At 45.9% G+C, this 24,563-nt stretch overlaps 1 protein-coding gene across 2 annotated transcripts; it reads left to right on the forward strand.

Annotated features, from left to right (window-relative positions):
* The first annotated feature begins 1,483 nt into the window (after positions 1 to 1,483).
* Positions 1,484 to 23,619, forward strand: Cfap97d2 (CFAP97 domain containing 2). Of its 2 annotated transcripts, XM_028881243.2 has the most exons (5): positions 1,486 to 1,813; positions 13,571 to 13,651; positions 14,727 to 14,845; positions 17,726 to 17,895; positions 23,187 to 23,619. In XM_028881243.2, the coding sequence occupies exons 1-5, from the start codon at positions 1,640 to 1,642 to the stop codon at positions 23,246 to 23,248; spliced, it is 606 nt and encodes a 201-aa protein (XP_028737076.2). In that variant the 5' UTR covers positions 1,486 to 1,639; the 3' UTR covers positions 23,249 to 23,619. The 2 variants fall into 2 exon arrangements, with proteins under 2 accessions (XP_028737079.2, XP_028737076.2); XM_028881246.2 differs by lacking the exons at positions 17,726 to 17,895; positions 23,187 to 23,619 and having other exon boundaries at positions 1,484 to 1,813; positions 14,727 to 14,849.
* The last annotated feature ends 944 nt before the right edge of the window (positions 23,620 to 24,563 follow it).

The raw sequence follows: 24,563 nt of genomic DNA on the forward strand, positions 1-24,563 counted from the left end.
AGAAAGATAACCATCCAGATCACGTGTGCACATCATGTCCCTCTCTTCTAGGTCAGCTCCTCAAGAACACACTCAGAGAAGGATGGAACACATCCAGGAGAGTTTTCTTGAGGATTGTGAAGTGAGATGCAACAGAGCTACCAGGAGCAGGACCCTGTGTTCAAGGGGCCCAGGCCTTCCAGAGGCCCAGCAAATAGGTGTCACTGACCCGGAAATATCCTCCTGCCAAAGGCCACAGAAGTAGCCCCTGCCTTTTCCTGAACTGAACTTTTCATGGCAAGGACCTGTGAGTGTGTGGCCAGTTGTCCACAGCACATCAGGAGCCGGCCAAACTTTGGCTTCCTTCACACCTCATATCCTAAGTCTGTCTCAAGCTCAGCTAAAGTTTGTGCAGACTGACAGCCCCTGAGTCGTGTTACTGTGTGTCCATTCTAGCCTTCATTTAACCGGAGTTGAACAGAGAGTGGCATCTACCAATTCTGTACTCCAAGTTCCGGGTATCAAAAGTTACAAAGGCCAGAATTCTGAAATAAAAACGACATTGCCATTCTTTTTGACATGCTTTTGGATTGCTGGGGAAAGCTAGTCCAGGACAGATAAAAAAAATAATAATAATAATAATGACTTCGGGCCTGCAAGACGGCTCAACAGGCAAAGGTACTTGTTGCCAAGCCTGGTGCCGGCGGCGTCTGATCCCCGAGACCCACGTGGTGGAAGGAAAGAACCAAATACCACCAGTTATCCCCTGAACTCTGCACAAACACCATGGCACTCACGTGCTCCGGTTGATATTAATAACTATGTGTAATAAAAAAAAATGAACTTAAAAAAAAAACCAATAGTTTAAAATGACCAAGACTTTGTATAACCTAGCCTCAAGTCAACTGAATAACAAAAAGATGAAAGATGAGACCGGGCAAGTTCTGGGTGGTATGGCCGTAGACAAGGAAGGAAGGAAGGAAGGAAGGAAGGAAGGAAGGAAGGAAGAAAGAAAATCTGCTACCTAAGCTGGAGTTATCCAAATTGTTATGAATGATTAAAAGACAGAACCAAAAGTGTTTCTCTCCCAAAGAAATGCAAAGATTAAGAAAGGAAAGAAAGCCGGGCGGTGGTGGCGCACGCCTTTGATCCCAGCACTCGGGAGGCAGAGCCAGGCGGATCTCTGTGAGTTCAAGGCCAGCCTGGGCTACAGAGCGAGATCCAGGAAAGGTGCAAAGCCTTTGGTTTTCTCTCAAAAAACCAAAAAAAAAAGAAAGAAAGAAAAGAAAGAAAGAAAGAAAGAAAGAAAGAAAGAAAGAAAGAAAGAAAAAGAAAAAGGAAAGAAAGGAAAGAAAAGAAATGGAGAGAACGGCAGACGGCAGAGGAGGAAGAGTCCGAAGAGCAGTGTGAAAGAAGGGCTGGTCCATTCTAGTCAGTTCCGGAGAAGCGGATGACCTCTGGCCTCTTTCTTCACATTTTCTTCTGGAGCTGGGAGCTGACTTGCTCTGCTCAAAACAGAAGCAGTGAGCTCATCAAGATCCAAGACAACCGCTGGAGTGGAAGGAGAGTCTATTCTTCTCTCAGCTCTCATCCATTGTTCCAAAGCCTCCACAGGCACAACTGGGCTCTCCCCAGGCCTGGGCGCCATGGCAACAGTCACATGACCCCACAAACAGCTCTGCTGGGGCTGGGCTGCTCAGCCTGCTTCTCTCTGAAGGGAGCCTGGAGTTTGCGATCTGAGATGCTGCATAGAGTCCCCCAGATGACCACCCCTTGGGCTAATAGGGACCTGCAGAGAGCCTGGGAGAAAACCTACCAGGACCACAGGAAAAAGGTAGGAAGACATGGGCTAGCCTCCTGCTGGGCTTCGGGGTGCCTGGCAGAAAACAGGGAAGCAGGGCAGGGGTTCAGATGGCCAGAATGGCAGTTTCTTCTTTTTTAATAAAAAAAAAAAAACATTTTATGTGTATGAAAGCTTGCCTTCATGTATGTCTGTGCACCGCGTGTGTGCCTGGTGCCTATGGAGGCCAGAAGAAGGCACAAGATCCCCTGGAAGTGAAGTTACAGACAGTTGTGTGTGCTGGGATTCAAACCCAGATTCTCTGGAAAGAGCAGCCAGTGTGCTTAACCTTGCTAAGCATCTCTCCAGCCCCCGGAATGACAATTGTTAACAGGGCTCGTCATGTGTCACCTGTGAACAAGAGCTCCACAAACTCAGACTCAAGACCACCCCATCCCCAAGCCCAGGGTGTGTTCCTGAACGTATTCAGTTTCCCTAAAAATACTTGCAATCACCTTAGGAGAAGACCTGCGTGTCCACTCCTGGGCCGCATTCCATGTGCCAGAGGAAACGAAACCTACCTGCACCTGGAAAGGCAAGAGACAAGTATTATTTCTACTCCTTGGGTAAGGATGTGGATGTTGCTTAAGAATGTCATAGAGTTGGGCTGGAGAGATGGCTCAGTGGTTAAGAGCACTGGCTGCTCTTCCAGAGGTCCCGGGTTCAATTCCCAGCACCCACATGGTGGCTCACAACCGTCTGTCATGGGATCTGAACCTCTCTTCTCTCTGATGCTCTCTTCAGTCATGCAGGTATACATGCAAATTACATAAAAATACATGCATAAACCTTTTTTAAAAAAGGGATGTCATGAAGGAACCCTGCCTTCCTATTGGGCTCGTCTGCTAACGACATTCCATTAGTTATACCAGAAACCCCTGAGGGAGGGTATCCTTGGATCCGGAAACCAGGAATGGGGTGATCCCCTTCACTAATTTTCAATGATTGCCCCAGGTACCACATCGACAGTCAACCCCTTTTCCCTCTGAAGTTTCAGGTGACACCCTCAGAGGTCAACTCATTGCCAGGCTCAGTTGGTGCCCCACTGACCCCAGGAGACGCCATGTAGAGTAACGCTCCTCCCCAGCTCTGTCAAAGGCCTGAGTTAGCTTCCTTATATCTCATCCCTCCCTAAAGAACTTCCTCTCTCCTATATGAGGCGTAGCATGGCCTTCTGGTTTCTCATTCAGGCCACCAAGCTGGATGCACAGGCTCATCCCACGGCATCTGTGTCACCTGCTCTGATCATGACTGTTCACTAAGATCTTATCAACCTACAGCAACCATTTAGTAACGACCTTTCACTAAGAAGCCAGAGTCGGTGACGATTGTGTCTCTGAGTGATCTTTGAGACCAACCCTCTGGGCATTTGGTTCTTTTTTATCCCAGGGACTGGCCCAAACCCCGTGAGATAGACAGTCACCTGAGCTTATGTGAGTGACCAAACTCTGCACCCTAGACACCTTCAAAGCTGTTTTGAAATGGTCGCTGCAGCAGGAGAGGGCTGAATAAGCAAATGAGACTTAGTGAGGTGGGCAGTAGGCTGGGGCCCTGAGGTGTTTGGGAGCATAGGCTTACGGCACGAATACACGAAGCTTTGAAATGTCCCAGAAGCCTATGATTGGGGTTTTTGGAGAACCTGATATGGCTATGGCCACCAGCAGAACCAGTAGACTGGGGGTCCACAAGCCTGGCATGAAGGTGAAGGTACTAACATGTGACAGAACACACCATGAGTCTCACTGAGAAGGAAAGAAGTGATGGGAAGTCACTCAAGGCGCAGGAGCCAGCCTTGGGCATAGCTGATGGAAGGGCTGAAGAAAAGGGGATTGGGATGAAGCACACAATGACTGAGGGAAGACCCTCTGAAGAGAAGCCATGCCAGCTGAGGGTGTGGAGAGGTCAGAACCTAAGGAGGTCAGATAACGGAGCCTAGGAGCTAGTGGGATGTCCCCATAGGCACAGGACAAGGGAAGGGAGACCGTCACAGTTTTCTATTGCTGCAATAAGACACTGTGACCAAAGCAACTTGGAGAAGAAAGGGTTTGTTGGCTGACACTTCCACATCATAGTGCATCACCAAAGGAAGTTAGGACAGGGACTTGGGGCAGGAACTTAAGCAGAGACCACAGAGGAACACTGCTGACTGGCTTGCTCCCCATGGCTCGCTCAGCCTGATTTTTTTTTAAGATTTATTTATTATGTATACAGTATTCTGTCTACATGTAGACTCCCAGGCTAGAAGAAGGCACCAGATCTCATTACAGATGGTTGTGAGCCACCATGTGGATGCTGGGAATTGAACTCAGGACCTCTGGAAGAGCAGCCAGTGCTCTTAACCTCTGAGCCATCTCTCCAGCCCCTCAGCCTGATTTTTATACAACTCAAGACCACCTGCCCAAGGATGGCACCACCCACAGTGGATGGGCTCTCCTACATTAATCATTAATCAAGCAAATGTTTTCCAGACCTGCCTACAGGCAATCTCATGAAGGTATTTCTCCAGTTGAGGTTTCTCTTCCTAGGTATGTTTAGGTTTATGCCAAGTTGACAAACAGTACAGGCAAAGTGACTGTGGCCCAGATACCAAGGGCCCTGTTGGATAATGACAGACATGAGCAGGTGGGAGAAGAATGATGGGGCATGGCAAAGAACAGAGATCCCTCTCTTCCACCCCAAGCACAACTAGTCTGAATAAAAGCCAACCCGTGTTCCATGTGAAGAGGAGAGAGCTCAGCTTTCCAAGTAGTTAGAGCTAGCATGAGAATCCCTGTTAATGCAGAGACTTTGCTAAAACAGAGAGAAGAGAACACTGTGCCTCCAGCCACCAGTGACACCCCAGAGCCACCTCTAGAGTCTCAGGGGGTACTTTAGGACGTAAGTGCCCACCCCAACCTGCTTCCACGCTTCAGCAAGCACCACAACAACACACTCATCCTTCTGGTCACTGCTTCTTTTGGAAATGTGTCCTTTTCCCTCCTGGTCTGCCTGGCACCCTTCCTCTGATGGGCTTTTGCTGCTGATGGAAGCCGCTGCAAACCAGAGGATACATTGATAAAACCTGCCTTTGTGCTGTAACAAGACACCCCAGACTAGACAACTTATGAACAGCAGGCATTTATTTCTTACAGTTCAAGAGGCTGCACGTCCAGCATCAAGGCTCTGGATGACTTAGTGTTTGCAAAGAGTGCCTTCTGAGATGACAGCCTTAATGGGATAAGAAAAGGGGCAGATTTCTGATGACTGTTTTATAAGGGCTTTAATTTCATTCACGAGAAAAGAAACATCATGACTTAATCACTTCCCCCAAAGACTCCATTTCTTAATACCACCACGGGGAGGATTAAGCTTCAGCATGAATCACGGAAGACTACAGAAGCAAACCGTAGCAACTTTCAAAACTGAAATCAAAGAGAACAAAGGCCTAACGAAAAATAAAAACAAACCTGGATATCCAAACACAAAGTTACCTCAAGTAGAAAAATAATAAATGTAGGAATGGAAAACAATGAAATTCTCTTTAGGGAATTAGTAAGGAAAATAAATGAAACCTGGTTCTTTGAAAGTTGATTCTCTGAAGATATCAGTAAAATGTATGACCTCTGTGCAGGCCAACTAAGAAAAAACACAAAAGAACACAAATTATTAGTATCAGAAATAAAACAGAGAACTTCAGTTCAGACACCATGAACACAGGCTGGGATGTAGCTCAGTGGTAGAGACTTGTCTAGCACTGGGTTTGATTCCCAACACAACAGAATCCATAGATCCTGAAACAGGCCTATTACAATATCAAATCAACAATTAATTAACCTTCCAAAATGGAAATCTCTGAGACCAGATGGATTTGCTAATGAATTTTGCCGGATATTTAAGGAAGAGATTGTACTCATTCTCTACAGTCTCTTTCCAAGGATAGAAACAGAAATACAGGTGCAAAAATCTCTAACAAAGATTTAAGAAATAGAATTCAACATTATATTAAAAATTATATACCACAAATAACTGGGATTCATCCCAGGTATGTAAAAGTGAGTTATTATTCAAATATCAATTAATATAATCAATTATACAACAGGGAGAGAAGGTGGAGAGAGGAAGAAGAAGGAAGGAGGGAGGAAGGGAGGAAGGAAGGAAGAGAGGAGGGAGGAAGGAAGGAAGAGAGGAGGGAGGAAGGAAGGAAGAGAGGAGGGAGGAAGGAAGGAAGGGAAGGAGGAAGGAAAGGAGGGAGGGAGGGAGGGAGGGAGGCAACTAAATCAGAATCAAGTTGGAGGACTAGAGCTCCCTGTCTTCAAGGCGTGCTCTAAAACTATAGTCATCAGGATGGGATCGTGTTAGTCAAAGAACAGTTGACTAGGTCAATGGACTAGGATAAAGACATAGCTCACAAATAGTTGTAATTGGGCAATATTTAACCAAGGATCAAAGGCAATGCAATGGAGAAAAATAAATAGTACTGAGCCGATTGAACATCTATGTGCAAAGTAATAATAATTATCCAGACTCAACTTGGAACTCTCACAAATATTAAGTAAAAAAATGATTGTAAGTATAAATGTAAATGCAAAATATAAAACCACAAAACTAGACAGTAACAGATGGAAATCCAATGGTCTTGGGAATAGGATTTTTTTTTTTTTTTTTTTTTGAGACAGGATTTTTCTATGTAGCCCCAGCTGTCTGGGAATTCAATCTGTAGACAAGGCTGGCCTCAAACTCAGAGATCCGCCTGCCTCTGCTTCCTGAGTGCTAGGATTGAATAATTATTTTTGTATACAAAACCGAAGAAAGACACAGTTTATGAAAGAAATAATAGACAAACTGGGTTTCATCAATACGAAAAATGCTTCTGCACTGTGGAAAACAATGTTGAGAGAGACAAGAGACAAGCCACAGCCTGGAGAAAGGAGGGGAAAACATGTATGTAATAAGCAATGTTTTCCAAAATGTACAAAGAACCCCTACAACTCAACAGTGAGAAAACAATCCAATTTAAAGATTGGGTTTAAGACTGAATGGGCATTCCCAGATGACATATACAAATGACAAATTAGCCTGTGAATGATGCTCCACATCACTTCATATGGAGAAGGCAGATGAAAACAATAATTAGACAGTGCTAACACTCCCATACCCATCCCCCTGGGGCCTCGACATGGGCATCTGTCTATGGAAGCCTCTGACAGACTGTCCCTTGGGTTCTTAGTGACACTTCCTTCCACAGGCGTGGGCGATCAAATCGCTGTGCCCCAAGGACTGGCTTAACCTTCACCCTCGCTCTCCTCAGAGAGGGCGAAGACTGGGACCAGAATTTCTAGCCCTCTAATTACACAATCAGGCCCCTGGTGACTGGCCGCCGTCTGAAGCCAGGCAGGAGTCCCATCGCCAGCTGGCTCACTGGCTGTCACCAAAAAGACACCTTTGGCTTTAGGGAGTTCCAGGACTCCAGTTCTGTAATGACAGGAGAGGGGAAGAGAAGACTACACATCTTCTCACGCCTGTGTAGAGACCAACAGAATGTTCTAGAAGATCACAGTAGATGACCTGGACAAATAGAAAGGGGGTACAACACTTTTGAAAATGAATACTGATACACAAATATAGAATTTTCCCTTGAGTTGCTTTGTATCCTTAGGAAAATCTACTATTTTATTTTTCTCCTGGGACTAAACAAATTCATCATCAAGCTTACCTGGTAGCCATGCATGAATACTCAGAAAATACTGGAAAGAAAGTATGATTGGAGGAGGCTTAGCTATGATATCAAATGCTAAAGCCAACACAAGGCCTCTGAGTCTAAGCATGTGCCCGTGCTGAGCACAGACAGGAGACAGACCAAAGGCGCAGACCAAAGGTGAGGACACCAAAGTGTATTCAACCTCAATTGCACCTGAAAATCAGAAGAGAGTAGAAGAGGGATCCCTGCGGACTGTCTGCAGACAGCAGTAGTCTTCTCGTTGTCCCAGACACAATCAAGGTGCCGTGTCTGTGTGTGTGTGTGTGTGTGTGTGTGTGTGTGTGTGTGTGTGTGTGTGTAGATCTTACTGCAGTGTCCTCTGGTGGCAGAGCAGAGGACCAGGAATTGTGCCCTTCCGTGGGGAGTGAAGAAGAGGCACTCTTCATTACAAGCCCCTTTTACAGCAGCGCAACTCCATCTCTAAGGCAACACCTGCCCGCAGAGCTACATCCTTGTTCTGCGCTGAGGATTAAGTTTCCAACCCATGAACTTGAGGGCACATTAAGACCACAGCGGTCTCTTGGTCTGTTTGTGCTGCCTATAACAACAGAGATTTGTTGTTTATAGCTCTGGAGGTTCTGAGTTAAAATGCTGCAGCTCAGGTCAGGGCCATTTTTCTAGATGGTGCCTTCCCACTGTGCCCCTCTCACTGGGATCTTTGAGGCCACTTATCCCATTTAGGGAGGCCCTACCCCAGAGTCTCATCACCTCCCAAACACCCCACCTCCTCATCTTAGGGGTTAGGGTTTCAAGACACAACTCTGGAGAACACGGGTGCTCAGGCCCCAGCAAGGGCAGATCCAACAATACAAACGCAGTTCTGAGTGAGAGGGCGTTGACACACAAAGGATCAACCTGGGGCTATTCTTGCCCTAGCCTGGGCTGCCATGGGAAATACTAGACTAGACTGTTTTAATAGCAGAGATTTATTTCTCACAGTTCCATGGGCTGGGAGCCCAGGGTCAAAGTTCTTGGCAGGGCTCAGTTCTCAGTAAGGGTGGCTTCATGCGTTGCAAACAGTATGCCTTCTCTCAGATCATGTGACAGAGAGGAAGGACCAAGGCTCTCCCGCCATCTTGTTACAGGCTCTGACCCCTCATGCTTTGTTTGGGCTCACCTTCCTCCAGAGGACCCATCTCTACACTGAGTTCCTGGGATTGGAGCCTCAATCGGGATTCTCAGGGCTTGGAGTCTTTAGCCCACATACTCTATACTAAGAGAAACTCCAAAAGGATTGTAGATTTAAATGTAAGTCAGGAGAGTGTGATGACGCATGCCTGCAAATCCAGCAGCACTCTGGAGGCTGAGGGGAAGATCAAGGGTTCAAGGCCAGCCTAGGCTACATAATAAGACCCTGTCTCAAAAAATACAGCCAGGCGTGGTAGTGCACACCTCTAATCCCAGCACTGGGGAGGCAGAGGCAGGAGGATCTCTATGAGTTCAGGGCCAGCCTGGTCTATATAGTGAGTTTCAGTACAGTCAGAGCTACATAGTGAGATCCTGCCTTTAAATAGCAAATACAAAGATTAAGTATAAAAATAATTAAAACTAATTCCACAAGTACTAGAAGATGGAAAATTGATTTTATAAAATCAGGGTAGAAAAAGTTATTAACCATAATTCAAACCCCTTAAAAAAGAAGGAAAATTGATAAACTTGACTAATAACATATATAGCATGGCCCAAGAAATAAGCAACAGAAAAGCAAGTGTAAGTAGAAAAAAATAACTGCCATTTATATCACAAAAGCTTTTATGTAAGTCAACTCTAGAACTAAGAAAAATGAAAATAAATGAGCAATAAGAAAAAAGTTTTCCAAAGTTCAAATAGCTTTTAGCCTGTAAAAAGATGGTCAGCTTCACTAAGAATAGATAAATGCAAATTAAGCTTGCCCTCTAATACTATTTCTCTACTCTGAGGTTGGTGAGGAGCCCACACGTCATTGGCAATGCTCTGGGGACAGGGCCACCACCAAGTTATGCTAGTGTGTGTGTGTGAAAGGCAGAGCCCCATGGGGGAACTGAGCAATACCTCATAAAATTGCGCACATGTTTATCCTTTACCCTAGCAATCCCAATTCCAGATATACTGGCAAATACACAAAGACAAATTGCAAAAGATATTAATTGCAGCTTTTTGTAATAGCAAAATTGGAACCAATTCAAATATTCTTCAATGGGCAGCTGGGTAAATAGGGTTCTTTACACATAAGGACTATTATACAATTGTATAAAGACTAAGAAACTTCTCCACAGGCTACTGCACTGTTATTTCTGGAATGTAGTATGTTGTGGTTTGGATGTGGTTTAATGTTTCCTAAAGCTTTATTGCTGAAATTTAAGCCCTATTATGAGGGGCATACATCATGAGGGTAGAAACTTGATCTACTGTGGTGTTTAGGGGTGAAGCCTGTGGGAGTGACTTGTAGGCAATGGCATTAGGATGGAGCTCCAGCACCGAATCCTGGTGGCTGAATAAAAACAGAGATGGCTGGGGCTTTGTCTACAAGGTGGAGCTCTTGCCGAGCATGAATGAACACTTAATTTCATCTCTATATGTAGATAGATGATGATAAATAGATGATAGATAAATGGTAGATGGATGAATGAGAGGCCAGAAAACCATGTCAACGTGCGTGCATACACATGTGTATACATGTATTTCATCTCTCCCCACATGATCCTCCGCATCTTCTGGAGTCTGACTGGTGAGAATACCAGCATCAAAACTTGCCAGGTAGACCAGGCTGGCCTAGAACCTGCCTCTGCCCCCTGAGTACTAGAGTAATGGTGTGCACCACCCTGCCTGGCTTTCCATAAATTCTGAAACACCAAATAAAATAGTGAGCTGACTAAAGTTCATTCATAGTGAGCAGAAATAGATACTAGAACAGAAGATACATATGTATGCAGGGAGAAGAGTGGGACGGGGTGGGGAGGACAAAAATAACCTTTTTGTTTTAAAATAGCATCAAGTTTAGAGAACTGTCTTATAAATAATACAAAAACACCCTCATAAATCTCTGTTCATATCCCCGTCTCTATGTCTATGTGGTTAATCTTGATTGCCAACTTGATGAGGTTTAGAGTTACCATGGAAACAAATGTCCAGGTAGATCTGTGAGAGAGTTTCCAGATTCGGTCAGCTGAGGTGGGGGACCTACCCTAAATGTGGGCAGCACCATTCATTCTATGGGCAGGGGTTCTGCACTTTACAGCTGTGACTGCAGCTTTTTCAAGTTCCTGTCACCATCCCTTCCCCACCATGGTGACTGTATCCTCCACTGTAGGTCAAAAGAAACCCTTCCTTCCTTAAGTTTGATTTTCTCAGGCATTCTGTTCTAGAAACATGTAAAATAACTAGTAGACTCTCTAATTCTCCCTCCCACACCTATCTCTCTCTCTCACACACACAGAAGCAATTTAAGAGAGTACAGCACACATTTTATCCCTCAGTATCTCACTGTGTAGTTTCCAAGAACAAAAACATTCTCTTTCCTAACAGTACGGTTTTTCAAATACATGAATGTTGGTATTTCACGGTCCATTTCCTAAACTGTCCCAAGAATGTAGCTGTTCTCCCTCCCAACACAAAATCATCACCTTTAGCCTTCATACCACTTGGAGTAATTTAATTTCCTAATTTCATGTCTGTCAGGATATGAACTCTTTAAAGACATGATGTACTTGTTTCATGGAATCCTTAGTTTGGGTTTTTCTAGTGTTTCTTTGTAAGTTAATGCAAACCCCACAGCCCTGAGTGAAGAAAACAGAATACCATGCCCATCTCATTATGGAGATGGAGACATACTGTAGACACCTGTATGCCACTAGCAATGATGATACTGACCCATGGTCAAGGATGTACCCAGTTTCCCAGAGCCTAGACCTAGAAACAACCTTTGAAGACCTCTTATTCATTGCCCGCTGGACTGTAGGGCTGTTGGTGGGGTCTCTTATACCAGCTCTCCAAATTCAGTGCTGTCTCTCACATTTGGAAATCTGTGTTTCATGTCCTTAACATACAAAGGAGGCACTATATCATATAGTGTGTCCAGGTACCTCAGTCAACCCAGGCTGTATCGTAAAGCTAGAGCGATGTCCCAAGAAACAGCACAGATAACATCTTCACCTGGATCCCGAAGAGACGTCCAAGGAAGCTCTACTCAGTCAGCTCAGATTAAACATGGCTAACACAGTCTGCAGATTACCCTCCAACCTTGGTCACCACCTTTGTCTTGATGTCACCAGGTATCAAAACATAGTGTATGGGGCCTCTCCCTTCCCTCCCTCCCTGCCCCCATCTCCAATAGCCTTGACTCGGGCCCATTCCTTGGATTCCATGTCTGTGGCCCTGAAGGATCACAGATCCCTAGCATCTCCTCCTGCCTCTGTCTTGCCTTTCTCACACAAAAGACAGCATCACTCTCGGACTTCTGTCTCTGGTTACTTCTAGTTCCTGAGTGGGTCTGTGAGATGCCTCACCTTTTAGCACTCTGTTTAGTGTTACAGCCCTCAGCCCCTCACGACACTGCAGCCACAGGGTGGGCTTCCAGATTGCCCGATACACATGTTGTCATTGGGGGGGGGGCGGGGGCAGGGTAGGAGGTGTTGAGACAGGGTTTCTCTGTGTAGCCCTGGCTGTCTTGGAACTCACTCTGTAGACCAGGCTGGCCTCAAATTCACAGAGATCTGTTGTTGTTTGTTTTTTACTCTTTTGGGGGGCCTGCCACCCAGCTCCCAAATAAATCACACATGAAGGCTTATTCTTAATTATGAATGCCTGGCCTTAACTTGGCTTGTTTCTTGACAGCTTTGCTTAACCTAAATGATCCCGTCTACCTTTTTGCCTCTGGGCTTTTTCCTTTTTCTTACTCCTATATATCTTACTTTTACTCTTAGTCCGTGGCTGGTTGCACAGCTGGGTGGCTGACCCCTGATATCCTCATTCTCTGGCTACTTTTTTTCTCTTCTACATTTCTCCTCCTATATCTTCTCTCTGCCTGCCATCCCTGCCTATCCTTTCTCCTGCCTTGCTATTGGCCGTTCAGTTCTTTATTAGACCATCAGGTGTTTTAGGCAGGCACAGTAACCCAGCTTCACAGAGTTAAACAAATGCAACATAAACAAAAGTAACATGCCTTAAAATAATATTCCACAACAGAGATCTGCCTCTGCCTCTGGCTCCCAAGTGCTGGGGTTAAACGCATGCATCACCACTTGCCTCTGCCTCCCGAGTGCTGGGATTAAAGGCATGAGCCACCACCGCCCAGCTCTACTGTCATTTTATTTACTTGGTTGGTTTATTTTTCTGTATGTTTTGCTTTGTTATCATTGTTGGCAGTACCTGCCAGGCCAAGTGCTCTAACACTGAGTCCAGCCTTACCGTGAATGGCCATTTTAGAGACACGTTTTGAGGTGTATCCCTTGATTGGCAGGGTTCCCAACTCTGTCACCTGCAGATCACCAGCTGATAGGTCCTAGAGTCAGTGATGTCACCAGGGATCTAGAACATAAGGGATTCATTCCTTCTACTGCAAACAAAAATAAGCGTAGCTCTCATGAATATAATCTGTCACCATTTAAAAGATACGCTTTTCCTGCGTTGTGCATCCCCTAATAGAAACTCTGCGGGAGTTGCTTTGTGGTCAGTCCTGGTATATGGTACTTCCTGAGCACATTGCTGGGCCTCACACAGCCCTGTAAGTTAGTCACATGGCCTGGCCTGCAGGAGAGTGCTTGCCACACAGTGTTGGGCAGAAATGACTGGCTGTTACCACTTCAACAAACCTCGTTCTGCATCCATGTGATCCTCTATCCCACCACAGAACATGGGCTCACTTCTGAGGGTCAGCTGGTCCCTCCCAGTGTTGCTGAAACCCAGTCAAACCATGAACCTCAAGGAGAGCTTTCTGCTGGGGGCTATTTAGAATCTTTGGTACAAGGTCCTCATGGGGATGTCAAAGAACCTGCTCAAACTGCCCCAGGAGTCTCACTGCCCACTCTGTTCTGCAGGTCCAGAATGCCCAGCCACTAGTGGACACCCACCCACCCCAGACTTACAGCCACCTCTACCTGAAGTTCAAGAAGCTGAAGGTACGTGCCGCCTCCTCTGCTAACCACTTTCCCAGCTTACAAGGGGATATCAGCTCAGAGCCCCTGGACTGCGACTGGACAAGCTCTTTGGCCTTGTCAAAAGCAAGGTATCACCTAAAAGGCCAAATGAACTGACCCTGCCCCAATGGAACTGGCTGGTGACTGTACCAGAACCTTCCCTGACATTGCCCCATAATGGCACAGATGCAGACAGATAACGTTAAGGCGATGTGTACAGTGAAGCTCCAGATTATTAATTAGCATCGTTCCTTTTCATTTTTTGGCCACTTCCAGATTTGTATTTCTTGAAGCGTAGGCCATGGGTGAGAGTGAGCCATGCATGCAGTGATCCCCTGAGGCAAACTGAAAGTGACTAACGTTGTGAGTCAGCTGAAGAGCAGCTGAGCAAACGAGCGCGTCACTCAGTTTAAAAGCAGGGCTTTTCAAGAGTGGTCCCACCACTCTTTAAACCATGAACCTCAGGGAGAGCTTCCTGCTGGGGGCTATTTGGAATCTTACAGCAAGATGGGAGGAAAGACAGGAGAATCCCCGGAGGCCTGTGGGCCAAGGAGTGTGGCCTATCGAGCAGCAAACAAGAAACCCCATCTCAAACAAAATAGACCATGAAGGTGGACAGCCAAGGATGTCCTCTGACCTCTACAGGCATGCTGAGGCATGTGAACACACACACACACACACACACACACACACACACACACACACAGTGCAGGAGGCTATAGGTATAATCTTTTCCTCCCTCTGGAATTAAGTATACACTTCTTCTGAGCAGCATAAATATCTCCTGAGATAATTTCCTTGCTAGTATGGCCACATCATACTGTCAGTTTAACAGGAGACTTAAACGCACAAGATACTATATAGCTCCTTGCTGCTGCAGCCCCATCCCAGTGTATTCGACCCACAGATGTAGTGGTCACCCTGCTTCTGTCCCAGTGCCCAGGATTATGGTGTACCTTGCTAGCTGCTGCTGACACCTCGGGGGACCTATGGCATGTGGGTTTGAAAAGTATGTCTGGAGGAACCTTGTGCTACTGAGAGGTCGCTGTGTCCACAGATGGAGGAAGAAAGACTCTCCGTCATCGACAGAGACAACTGTCTACTTCTGCAGAGGGTGGCCTCTGCCATGAGAACCAGGGGACAGACTGACAGCAGAAATCACTTCACACACAGAAGGTAACAGAGGGGCTCTTGACATTGGCCTTGGCCAGTTCCAGGCTAGGCCTGGGTTCAAGGGCAGGGGACAGGGGCATGGTGATACAGAGGCAAGACATGCTTTTTTTTATCACAAGAGCCAAATTCAAAGTGCCCTCACGCTCCCTGACTCCAAACTCTCCTTGAGGCTCTGAGGTATATCAAGGCACAAGAATGGGCCCAGGGTGACAGCTGCCCAGCCACATGCCTGCTGTGTGCCATAGAACCTTCGAAACCACCATCCTCACAAGGACCAGGCAAAGTGGAGGCTGCAGAGCTTCTCATTTCACAGTGGGGAAACTGAGGTACAGTGAAGCTGCACAACAAATTTGGCCAAAATTGCCATCACTGTGGAGGGTGCAGGGTGTGTCCATTTTGAGGAGCACCCAACAGTCTTGCAAAGTGTCAGATCGTTGTCTGGGAGAGAGCCAAGGGCTCAGACCTGATGCCCGGGTGAGATCATGGCTGTCCCTTTATGCGGGCACTGTTCTCTGAAACCTGCGATTTCTTCCAGCTTGGAATTCTGCATCCTAAGAGGATAAAGGGCAGCAGGCCTCCATGTTCCATGAAACCACTCTCTGAGCATGCTCATGAGTCCTTTCTCCTCGCTCATGCAAGAGCGGTGCTCCATCCTTGGTGGTCACATTCCCCAGGAGACCTCTGCAGTCTCCCCGTTTGGGTGCAGAGTCCTGCTGGGGACTGTACAGGGCCACAGCGATGCAGGCCTTCCTGCTGATGCCCCTGGACTCAATCTCTAACCCTTTAGAGCAGTTTCCAGATTCATAATAAGCTAAACCACAGGCAAGCACCAGGCACCCAAGCCGTCAACTTGGAGGAGACAGAGATGTCATGAATGGATCGTTAATCTAGGGTATCCTCTGTTTCAAGGACACAGAAAACTACTTGATTTAGATAGTATAAGCCAGCTGGCTGGCTTCATGAGAAAGAAGCAAAAGCCAACATTTTGAGAGAAACTATACAGTCAATAACTAGAGATTCTGTCTTCATTGAGATACATTTGGCACTTGGTAAACAATATCTTACAGTGAAGGTATACCATTTGATGGGTTTGATATCACACACCGAAGCCCATCTCTTTAGTGAAGATGGTGGCACACGACTCTTGCCATGAAGATGGGACACACAACCCTTGCTCCCAACTTTCTAGTGACAGTCAGGGATCCTCGTGACAGCCAGGCCCTGGAGGTTGCACCAGACGTGGTTGGCTCTGTTACTGTATGCATATTCTGAAGAATGACATTGGTTTATTTTGTTGTTATCGCTGTTTGCTTTTGCAAAGACAGGGTCACTACATAGCTCTGGCTCTTCTGGAACTCACTAGGTAACCCAGGCTGATCTTGAACTCACAGAGATCTTCCTGCCTCTGCCTCCTGGGTGCTGGGATTAAAATTGGGGGCCACCACACCTGGCTAGATTGACATTGTTGAGGATGTTGTCGGGTCATCCTTGGGCTGCTGAGTGGCACCCTCTCCTATAGGCCACACTCTGTCCATTCACCTATTGATGAGCATTTTGGTTTGTTATTGTTTGCTACTATTAAGGTTACAATGAATGATCATTTAGGTTAAAAAAAAAAAAAAAAAAAAGCGCCGGGCGGCCGTGGCGCACGCCTTTAATCCCAGCACTCGGGAGGCAGAGCCAGGCAGATCTCTGTGAGTTCGAGGCCAGCCTGGGCTACCAAGTGAGTTCCAGGAAAGGCGCAAAGCTACACAGAGAAACCCTGTCTCGAAAAACCAAAAAAAAAAAAAAAAGCAACTTAGACCTGTGTCTGCAGAGGTCTACCAACAACTCAGTAGAAAATAGAGAATTCAATCAAGCCACCCAGAGAGAGACCCTCTGAAGGAAAAGGAGGGACTCCTTGAACATGCACCCCAGTAAAACTGATGACAGATATTGAACAACAGCCAATCATTTAATGCAGAGTTTCTCAACCTGTGGGTGGTAATCCCTTCAGGGGTTGAAGGACCCTTTCCCAGGGGTCACAGATCAGATATCCTGCATATCAGATATTTTCACGACAGTTCAGAACAGTAGCAAAATTACAGTTGTGAAGTAGCAACGAAAGAATTTTATGGTTGGGGATCACCACAACATGGGGAGCTGTACTAAAGGGTCGCAGCGTTAGGAAGGTTGAGAACCACTGATTTCAAGGTTTTGTACATTGTCATGAGGACTTGTAACACACGAAGAAACATTTAGTCCAAAGTATCTATTGTAGCAAGGGAAGAAGCTACAGTTTTTGAACTGTGTCCACCCTAAGCTGTTCATGCAAGACCCACCTTGGAGGCTGTGTTGGAGCTAAGGCTGGTTCACTCACCCCACCCCACCCCCGACCCATCCCATCCCCCACGGAAGTTGTGTTGGAGCTAAGGCTGGTTCTACGCCGCCCTCCCCCCCATGATCTCTCTAAAATACGCGCCTCTGCCTGGTTTGTAGCACTTAGCACTTTCAAAACAGACTAGACTCTTCATACCTCTGTCTGTCATGCTTCTCCACATGGCCCCTGGGCCTTCCTCCCCTTCTCGCTATCAACCCTCCTCTCCTTTCAAGACTCTATTCAGCATTGCCTCCTGGCTACCACCACTCTTCTCCAGCGGTATGACGTCTTTACCTTGTGAGCTCAGTGCCTACTCCCCCCAGAGGACAAAAAGCATCCTGGTACATGGATGGGGAGCAAGGGTTTGTTGAATGTTTCTCGATGGGAAGCAAACGACGAGAGCCCTGACATTACCCAGAGCCCAGCAGGCCTGATGATCCATGGGCTCCTTTTGTGAATGTGGAGTGAGCTTTCTGTTCCATAACTCTTGGCTGATGAAAGAATGTATGTATTCCTTCCTGGAGTCTAAACAGGAAGACCAGAGAACAGGCGCACATGAAAGCGCAGAAACAAAACAAAGTCGTCCTGGAAAGACTCCCAAGCTCAGAGCCCTGGTATGGAGCACAGAGACCGTGGGAGGACTGGGCTGCCACCACCAGCCATCCCTGCAAAAGCAGACGCACCTGGAGAAAAGGTACCTGCGGTTCTTGTTGTAAACATGCAGCTATCTGAAATTCTGCACTTCGTCAGGTTCATCGCACACAGATGCACTGGGTCTTCGCTGCCCAGTGCCTTGGGTACACTTGTCAGTGAATAGATGGCTCAGGTCGCCAAGGGCATAGTGAAGCCTGGGCACTTCTCCTCCAGGGAATTCACCCATCTCTCTTCCCGCCCATCTCTTACAAGGAGATAAAAATGAGTTTAGTTGATTGGTTACAGGTTCAGGAGCTGGGGAGAGTTTGGTGAAGATATAACTTGGCCAGATAGTATGCTTCCAAACTCATTTTGTAAATACCTGAATTAGCCGTTCTACACAGAGTCCAGGGCAAGGAGGAAAAAAAAAACCTACAACCTGGAAGAGTTTGCTAGAAAATTGTAACTTTTCCTCTTCGCCTAACCCAAATCTCTGGCAAGCTCATAATTCTGAATGAAGGACAATCTAATTCCAACATCATTATTTTTACAAACATCTCAATGAATCAAAGTAGTTAGGGGTTTTAAAATCTTCACTCACTGTCCTTATCCATGATGCTGTTTTCAAAATCAAGTCTATTCTAGGGAAATGTGCAGATACCAAACTAATAGTAAGAATTCCAGGACATAGAGCCTGCCCTGATCAAGCCCCAGTCCAAAGATTCCACCCCACAGACCCCCTCCCCGTGACACCTGGTCTTTTAGTCCTCACTGTGCCTGTAGGGACTGAATTTGGCTCATATTATTTCTGGTCATATGACCTTCCTATTATTTGCCTCAGCATTTCTTCTAAATTCCTGAGGCATTAGGACAAGTATTGCAAAGTTGTACAATAAGAAGCAATTACTAAGTAGCAAAACACTAAGGAAATTTAGTTTGCTTTCTAATTGACATAGAGAACCTGAATGTTTTGGTTCAAACCTTGATTTGAAATACAGAGCCCTGGCATTTGGTATGGTAGAGAGTAAGGCACTGGCAGTGTGGGATGATTGCTTATGAAGCAGTGTCCCTTCTCAGATGCCATAGACGTGATCGCTGGAGCCGTTTGTGTATACTTCTACTTATTAGGTGGATCTGTTTGTCCACACAAACATGCTTTCTGTAAATTGCCCACTTCATTCAATTACATGTCATAGAAATCATTCAATGCCAGGACATAAAGGTCTTTTCTATGTGCCTTCTTAGCAGTTAGTATTTTTGTACATATATACCTTTATTTATACAGACCCCAAATTATAAAAAAAAAATCTGATTATTTTCATTATTCTAAGTGAAACTGTGATAATCATCATAGTGCATGTATATCTGTAACTTTCATCTCTAAGATGTAAAATTGTCCAATTGAAAGGTGGGCCCAGTAGATACCACTAACTTACTTTCTAGAACATTCTAGGTACTGCCCTCCATTCTGGGTACAGAGCATTGTTTTTTCATACTCTAGCCAACATTAGCTGGTATAGATATTTTAAGATTTTAGACTATGAATTTCTGCTCATGTCCTTTTATCTAATTCCCCTGGATAGTTCTTTAAGTTATTTTCAATATTTCAGTATTTACCTTTTTTCTATTGTTATTGTCACAAGTATTCTTTCTCCCACACTGAACATTTCCCCTGGGATTATATTTCAGTGGTAAAATCTGCCAAGTTTTTCTCTATGGCCTCTCTTTAGTACTCTTCTAAGAGTGTGACAGTGTTTTCCCATATTTTTTCTTAAGTCTGTAATAAACATGGAATTTTTATACATTGTGTGAATTTGTTATCAAAGGATTTTAATTCTTCTTTAAGACAGAATTTCACTATGTAGTTCAGGCTAGTCTTGAACTCAGATCCTTCTGCCTCAGCCTCCCAATTGCTAAGGTTACAGGCATCCATACCCTGCCTGGCTTCAGAAAAAAATAATGCTGAGCATAGCGGTGCACGCCTTTGCAGAGGGAGCTCTGTGAGTTCGAGGCCAGCCTAGTCTACAGAGCAAGTTCCAGGACAGCCAGGGCAGTTACACAGAGAAACCCTGTCTTGAAAAATCAAAAATAAATTAATTAATATTTAAGAATCCACTTTAAAAACAAATTAGATTGCTACCTCTGCTAACCTTTATTTATGTTTTATTGTTAACGTTTCTGCATTGGTTTTATTTAAGGTAGCCTTTAAGGACAAAGATGAATTTTGCTTTTTAGCTGAGTTTGGAGCTTTTACTTGCTAAATACTCCATTTGCTCTCATTTCTGATTCTTCCATTTGTTTATACTTTGCTATTCTCCTGTTATTTTCCTATTGTTGATTTTGAGGGATTACTTTTTGTTTTCCAAGGAAAATGTTTAGAAAATACTTGGAAGTAACACTCCATTCAACCCTTCCTCTGTTTGCACGGACCGTCTCGCTCTCCCCATAAAAGGAATTGATAAAGCTGATGGCCAAGGGAGATGCTAAGAGACAGACAGACAGAAGGGAAGGCTATTCTGCTTGGAACCGGTCCCCCGCCGCTGCCACCCACAGCCCACACTCCCTGTAGGATGTTGCCAGCTTGGCTCAAGGGCAAGTAGAGCCTTGCAGGGGCTCCTGGGGCCGCTTCAAGGGCAACCCCTGCCTCCTCTCCATCAATCTCCGCCCCCTCTCCACCAACCCCTGCCTCCTCTCCATCAATCCCCGCCCCCTCTCCATCAATCCCCGCCCCCTCTCCACCAACCCCCGCCTCCTCTCCATCAACCCCGCCCCCGCCCCCCCCATCAACCCCCGCCCCCTCTCCACCAACCCCCGCCCCCTCTCCATCAACCCCCGCCCCCCCCACCTCCTCTCCAGCATTCAGCTCTGGGCCTATGGGTGCTTTGTCAGTGGCTCTGGACTTTTCCTCTTTGTGAAAGACAGGAAACAGCTGCCACTGCCTTAGCCTGTGGTCGGGAGGCAGCTTCCTGCCAGGAGCCTTTCAATCCATCATATGCATTTCCAGGACCTTCACTCTGTGTATCCATGGGAGAGAGTGAGGGACCTAGGGCTCCGGGCTGCAGATACCTCAGCCCTAAGCCTCTTCCCGGTTTGGGGATGCCTTGCTCTTAGGTGACTTTGTTCTTTGTTGTTGTTGTTTTGGTTTTGGTTTGATTTTGTCTGAGTAAGAGTCTTTTCCTGTAGTCCTGGCTGGCTTGGAACGTGATAGACCAGGCTAGCTTTGAACTCACAGAGATCTGCCTGCCTCTGTTTCTCAAGTGCTAGGATTAAAGGCATATGCCACCATGTCTGATTGGTGCCCCAGCCTTTTATAGAAGTAAAATAAAATAATATACAAGTAAAATTACCTTATCTGAAAGTGGCAGGTGTAAAAATGGAAAGGACTCCATTTTCTAGGACTAGAAAGCCCAGAAGGCACCTTTCTGGCCGACCCACTTGGTCTGGAACTTCTATTGGCCTTCTACAAACTGGACTTATCATGAGCCTCTCACGGGCGTGCCGGAGAAGAGCACCCTCTCCCAGCCACTGCAGCAGCTTCTCCCTCAGAGCTGCTGACTTCCTAACTCCAACGAGAGCAAATGCCGTGCTGTTAGGAGGAAGGCATCTATAAGATCATCTGGGAAAAACCATTGGCCATCCTAGTGCTTCCCGGGGCCTACCTAAATGGAGGCACAGGGCCTCTACAATGCACACATGGATACCAGAAAACACATGTACACACACGTACGTACATACATACATACACACACACACACACACACACACACACACACACACACACACACACACATAATAACAATGAGAAAACTAAACAGATGGACTACCCCTCAGTGGTGGAACAGTACACATGCTCCAAGTTCTTCAAGACAGCTCCATGGTTTCAGACAAACGCTCAGTTCCCAGCACACACCGTAAAGACAAATAGGCCTCAGCCCCTGCACCCATGTCAGGGTTAAGTGAGCAGCGTTTGCAAAGGGGCTATAAGGTTCCTGACTGCGGAAACAACACATTTCAGCTTCTGTCCTTCTTCACTACATGCTTCTATCATATGAGTCAAAACTGGTGTTCAGGTGACACCTAGAAGCCAACTGTCAGTTTGCTGACTCAGTGTAAGAAAAGACCCTACAGCAAAATTGAAGTCGCAGAAATTATCATCTGACTACATGTACATCCAAGGAAGATACGCAGTGACCAATGTGCACATGAAAAGATAGCCAGTGTCCAGGGGAAGTGGGAATCAATTCCACAGTGAGATACCCTTCACATTCACCCTGCTGGCTGGAATGGCAGATGAAAGCGTTTGCTTGCTAGGTGTGCGGAGAAACTAGGAGGCATAGTGGTGATCCACTTACCTTGAAAACACTTTGTGGGGCTGGAGAGATGGCTCAGAGGTTAAGAGCACTGGCTGTTCTTCCTGAGGTCCTGAATTCAATTCCCAGCAACAACATGGTGGCTCACAACCATCTGTAATTTGATCTGGTGCCCTCTTTTGGTGTGTAGGCAGAATACTGTATACATAATAAATAAATAAATCTTTAATAAAAAAAAGAAAGAAAGAAAGAAAATAGTTTGCTGGTTCCTCTAAAAATTAGAAAGCAATTCACACCTAAGGAGAGAAGAGAACCGCAACTGCAAATCAACATGAAACTATACACACACCTGTGTCTGGAATAGCATTATTAACAATAACCAAATGTCCATAAACTGATGAGTGAGTGAACAAAATGAGCTATAGCTGCACAATGGAATATTATTCTGCCATAAAAAACATGAGGCCTGGCATTGCTACATCATTGCTGGAGCTTAAGGACATCGGTGAAAGAGCCAGATGCAGAGTGGTCTGTGTATGAAATGCCCAGACAGGCAAATCCTAGTGGCAAAAAGACCAGTGGCTATTGGAAACTGGGAAGGGACAATTGGGGGGAAAATAGTTATGGAATATGGTTGGGGAGAGTTAGTGATTAAAATGTTCCCAAATTATACTGTACATATATTAATATCTCCAAACCTCTAAAATATTCACTTTAAAAGGTGGGTTTTAGATATAGAATTACTGTTTATCAGTCAAGTCATAATGAAAAAAAAGACATGAGCAGCGGGTAGAGGGCAGTAGGATCTGGACTTCAAGGTTAACCTCAACTACATAGAAGTTCAAGGGCAGCCTGGGCTACATGAGACCTTGTCTCAACAAACAAACAAAAAGCCAGACACAACAATGAAAGATTAGCTAGTACATTCTAAATAAAAGGCTGTCAATTGAAGTTCTCTGTCCACTGTGCATTCTAAAGAATTGGCATGTTTTTCTGTTCCTGCCTAAAGAAGATGACTGTGGTGGCATTTTTGGTCCCACAGGAGCTGAAACTGATGCCCAGCAAGGACACCGCTTCATCTGGATGCCCCACCTGAAGGGATGAAGGTTCAGACTGCAAACACCCTAAGCAGCCCAGGACCCAGGAGCTCTGAGGTGGCCTTCCTGTGCTCTCCCTGGGGTCATGCTGGCTTCCGTGTGCCTCCAGGGACAGCCGTAAGGGCTGTGACACAGCACTCATGACATTCGCCAGATGACACAGCACAGCTATTTATTGCATTTCTTGGACTGATAACCAAAAACAAAACATGCTGAGTAACTCTGAAAGTGACTGGATTTTGAATTAGACTGTCTTTTCTAGCTATTAATACTTTTTCTGAGTTACCATGAGTTTGGGTGGGTGGGTGTAATTCCCTTAAAAACTCTGTGACTGTCATTTTACCAAATATGTAAATAAATCAAATTTGAGAACTTTCACCCAGATCCAGAATACATGACCCAAAAAATAAGGACCCGGCGAGGCTTGCGGAGCAGTTAAGGGGTGTCTAAGACTGTTCAACCTGCGTGTTTTCCATTTTCAAGTTAGATTACATTGAAACTATTCTATGACTCGTTTTTCTGCCTCAAGAAGTAACTAAAAAATGGTGCACACTTTCACCTATTCACCCAGCAAAGCCCTGTGGGGGCGGGGCCTCAGAAGTGAGGAGGAAGCATGCTCCATGTAAGCTGGTAGCAGCTCTTTCTGAGGAGACAATGTCTAATTAGCTAATTATTCTATGAGTGAGTGAGTGTGTGTGTGTGTGTGTGTGTGTGTAAGCTTATTTCTTTTCTTTATGCCCAAACCCTTTAACGTATACTTAGACATCAGTAGCAAGTCTAATGCTCATTCCCCAGACTAGAAAGAACCTTCAATACAGAACCTCAGGGCCTTCGGTACACCGCACAAACACCACCCTTAAATCACGGAGCTTGGGGTCAGGCAGGATGTGGCCTTCACCTCTTTGGCTGTGTTGCTGGACACTGTTAACTTCTCATCTGAGCCGCAAGTACTGCAGGAGTCTGCCTCAGGTGGCACACACGTGGCCTGTACACTCGGTAGCCAAGACCCAAGCTCCTCCTTAACCGTCCAGATGGCTGTCAGGTGTGACCGAAAGGTGACCTCTCAGCAGCTTACAGGCGTCACCTTTGCACCTGCTCCCTAAGGTGGCACCTGCCTATGTCCTCCCTGCTGCCTCCGCATCCTGGGGAACAGAAGGTTCCCAGGAGCACTTGGTGGCACTGTCTGCTCTCAGTGCAGTTTGTCACCAAACTAGAAGAGTTGCCATTTGATCACATGAAGATTATTCCTGTTCTCCTCCTGCCACTCCCGAGAGCGAGTGGTGGATAAGAACCACCAAATCATTCTAGAGAGCCAAGGCTGA

Source organism: Peromyscus leucopus, chromosome 17, assembly GCF_004664715.2.
Source record: "Peromyscus leucopus breed LL Stock chromosome 17, UCI_PerLeu_2.1, whole genome shotgun sequence".
NCBI classification, from domain to species: Eukaryota; Metazoa; Chordata; class Mammalia; order Rodentia; family Cricetidae; genus Peromyscus; species Peromyscus leucopus.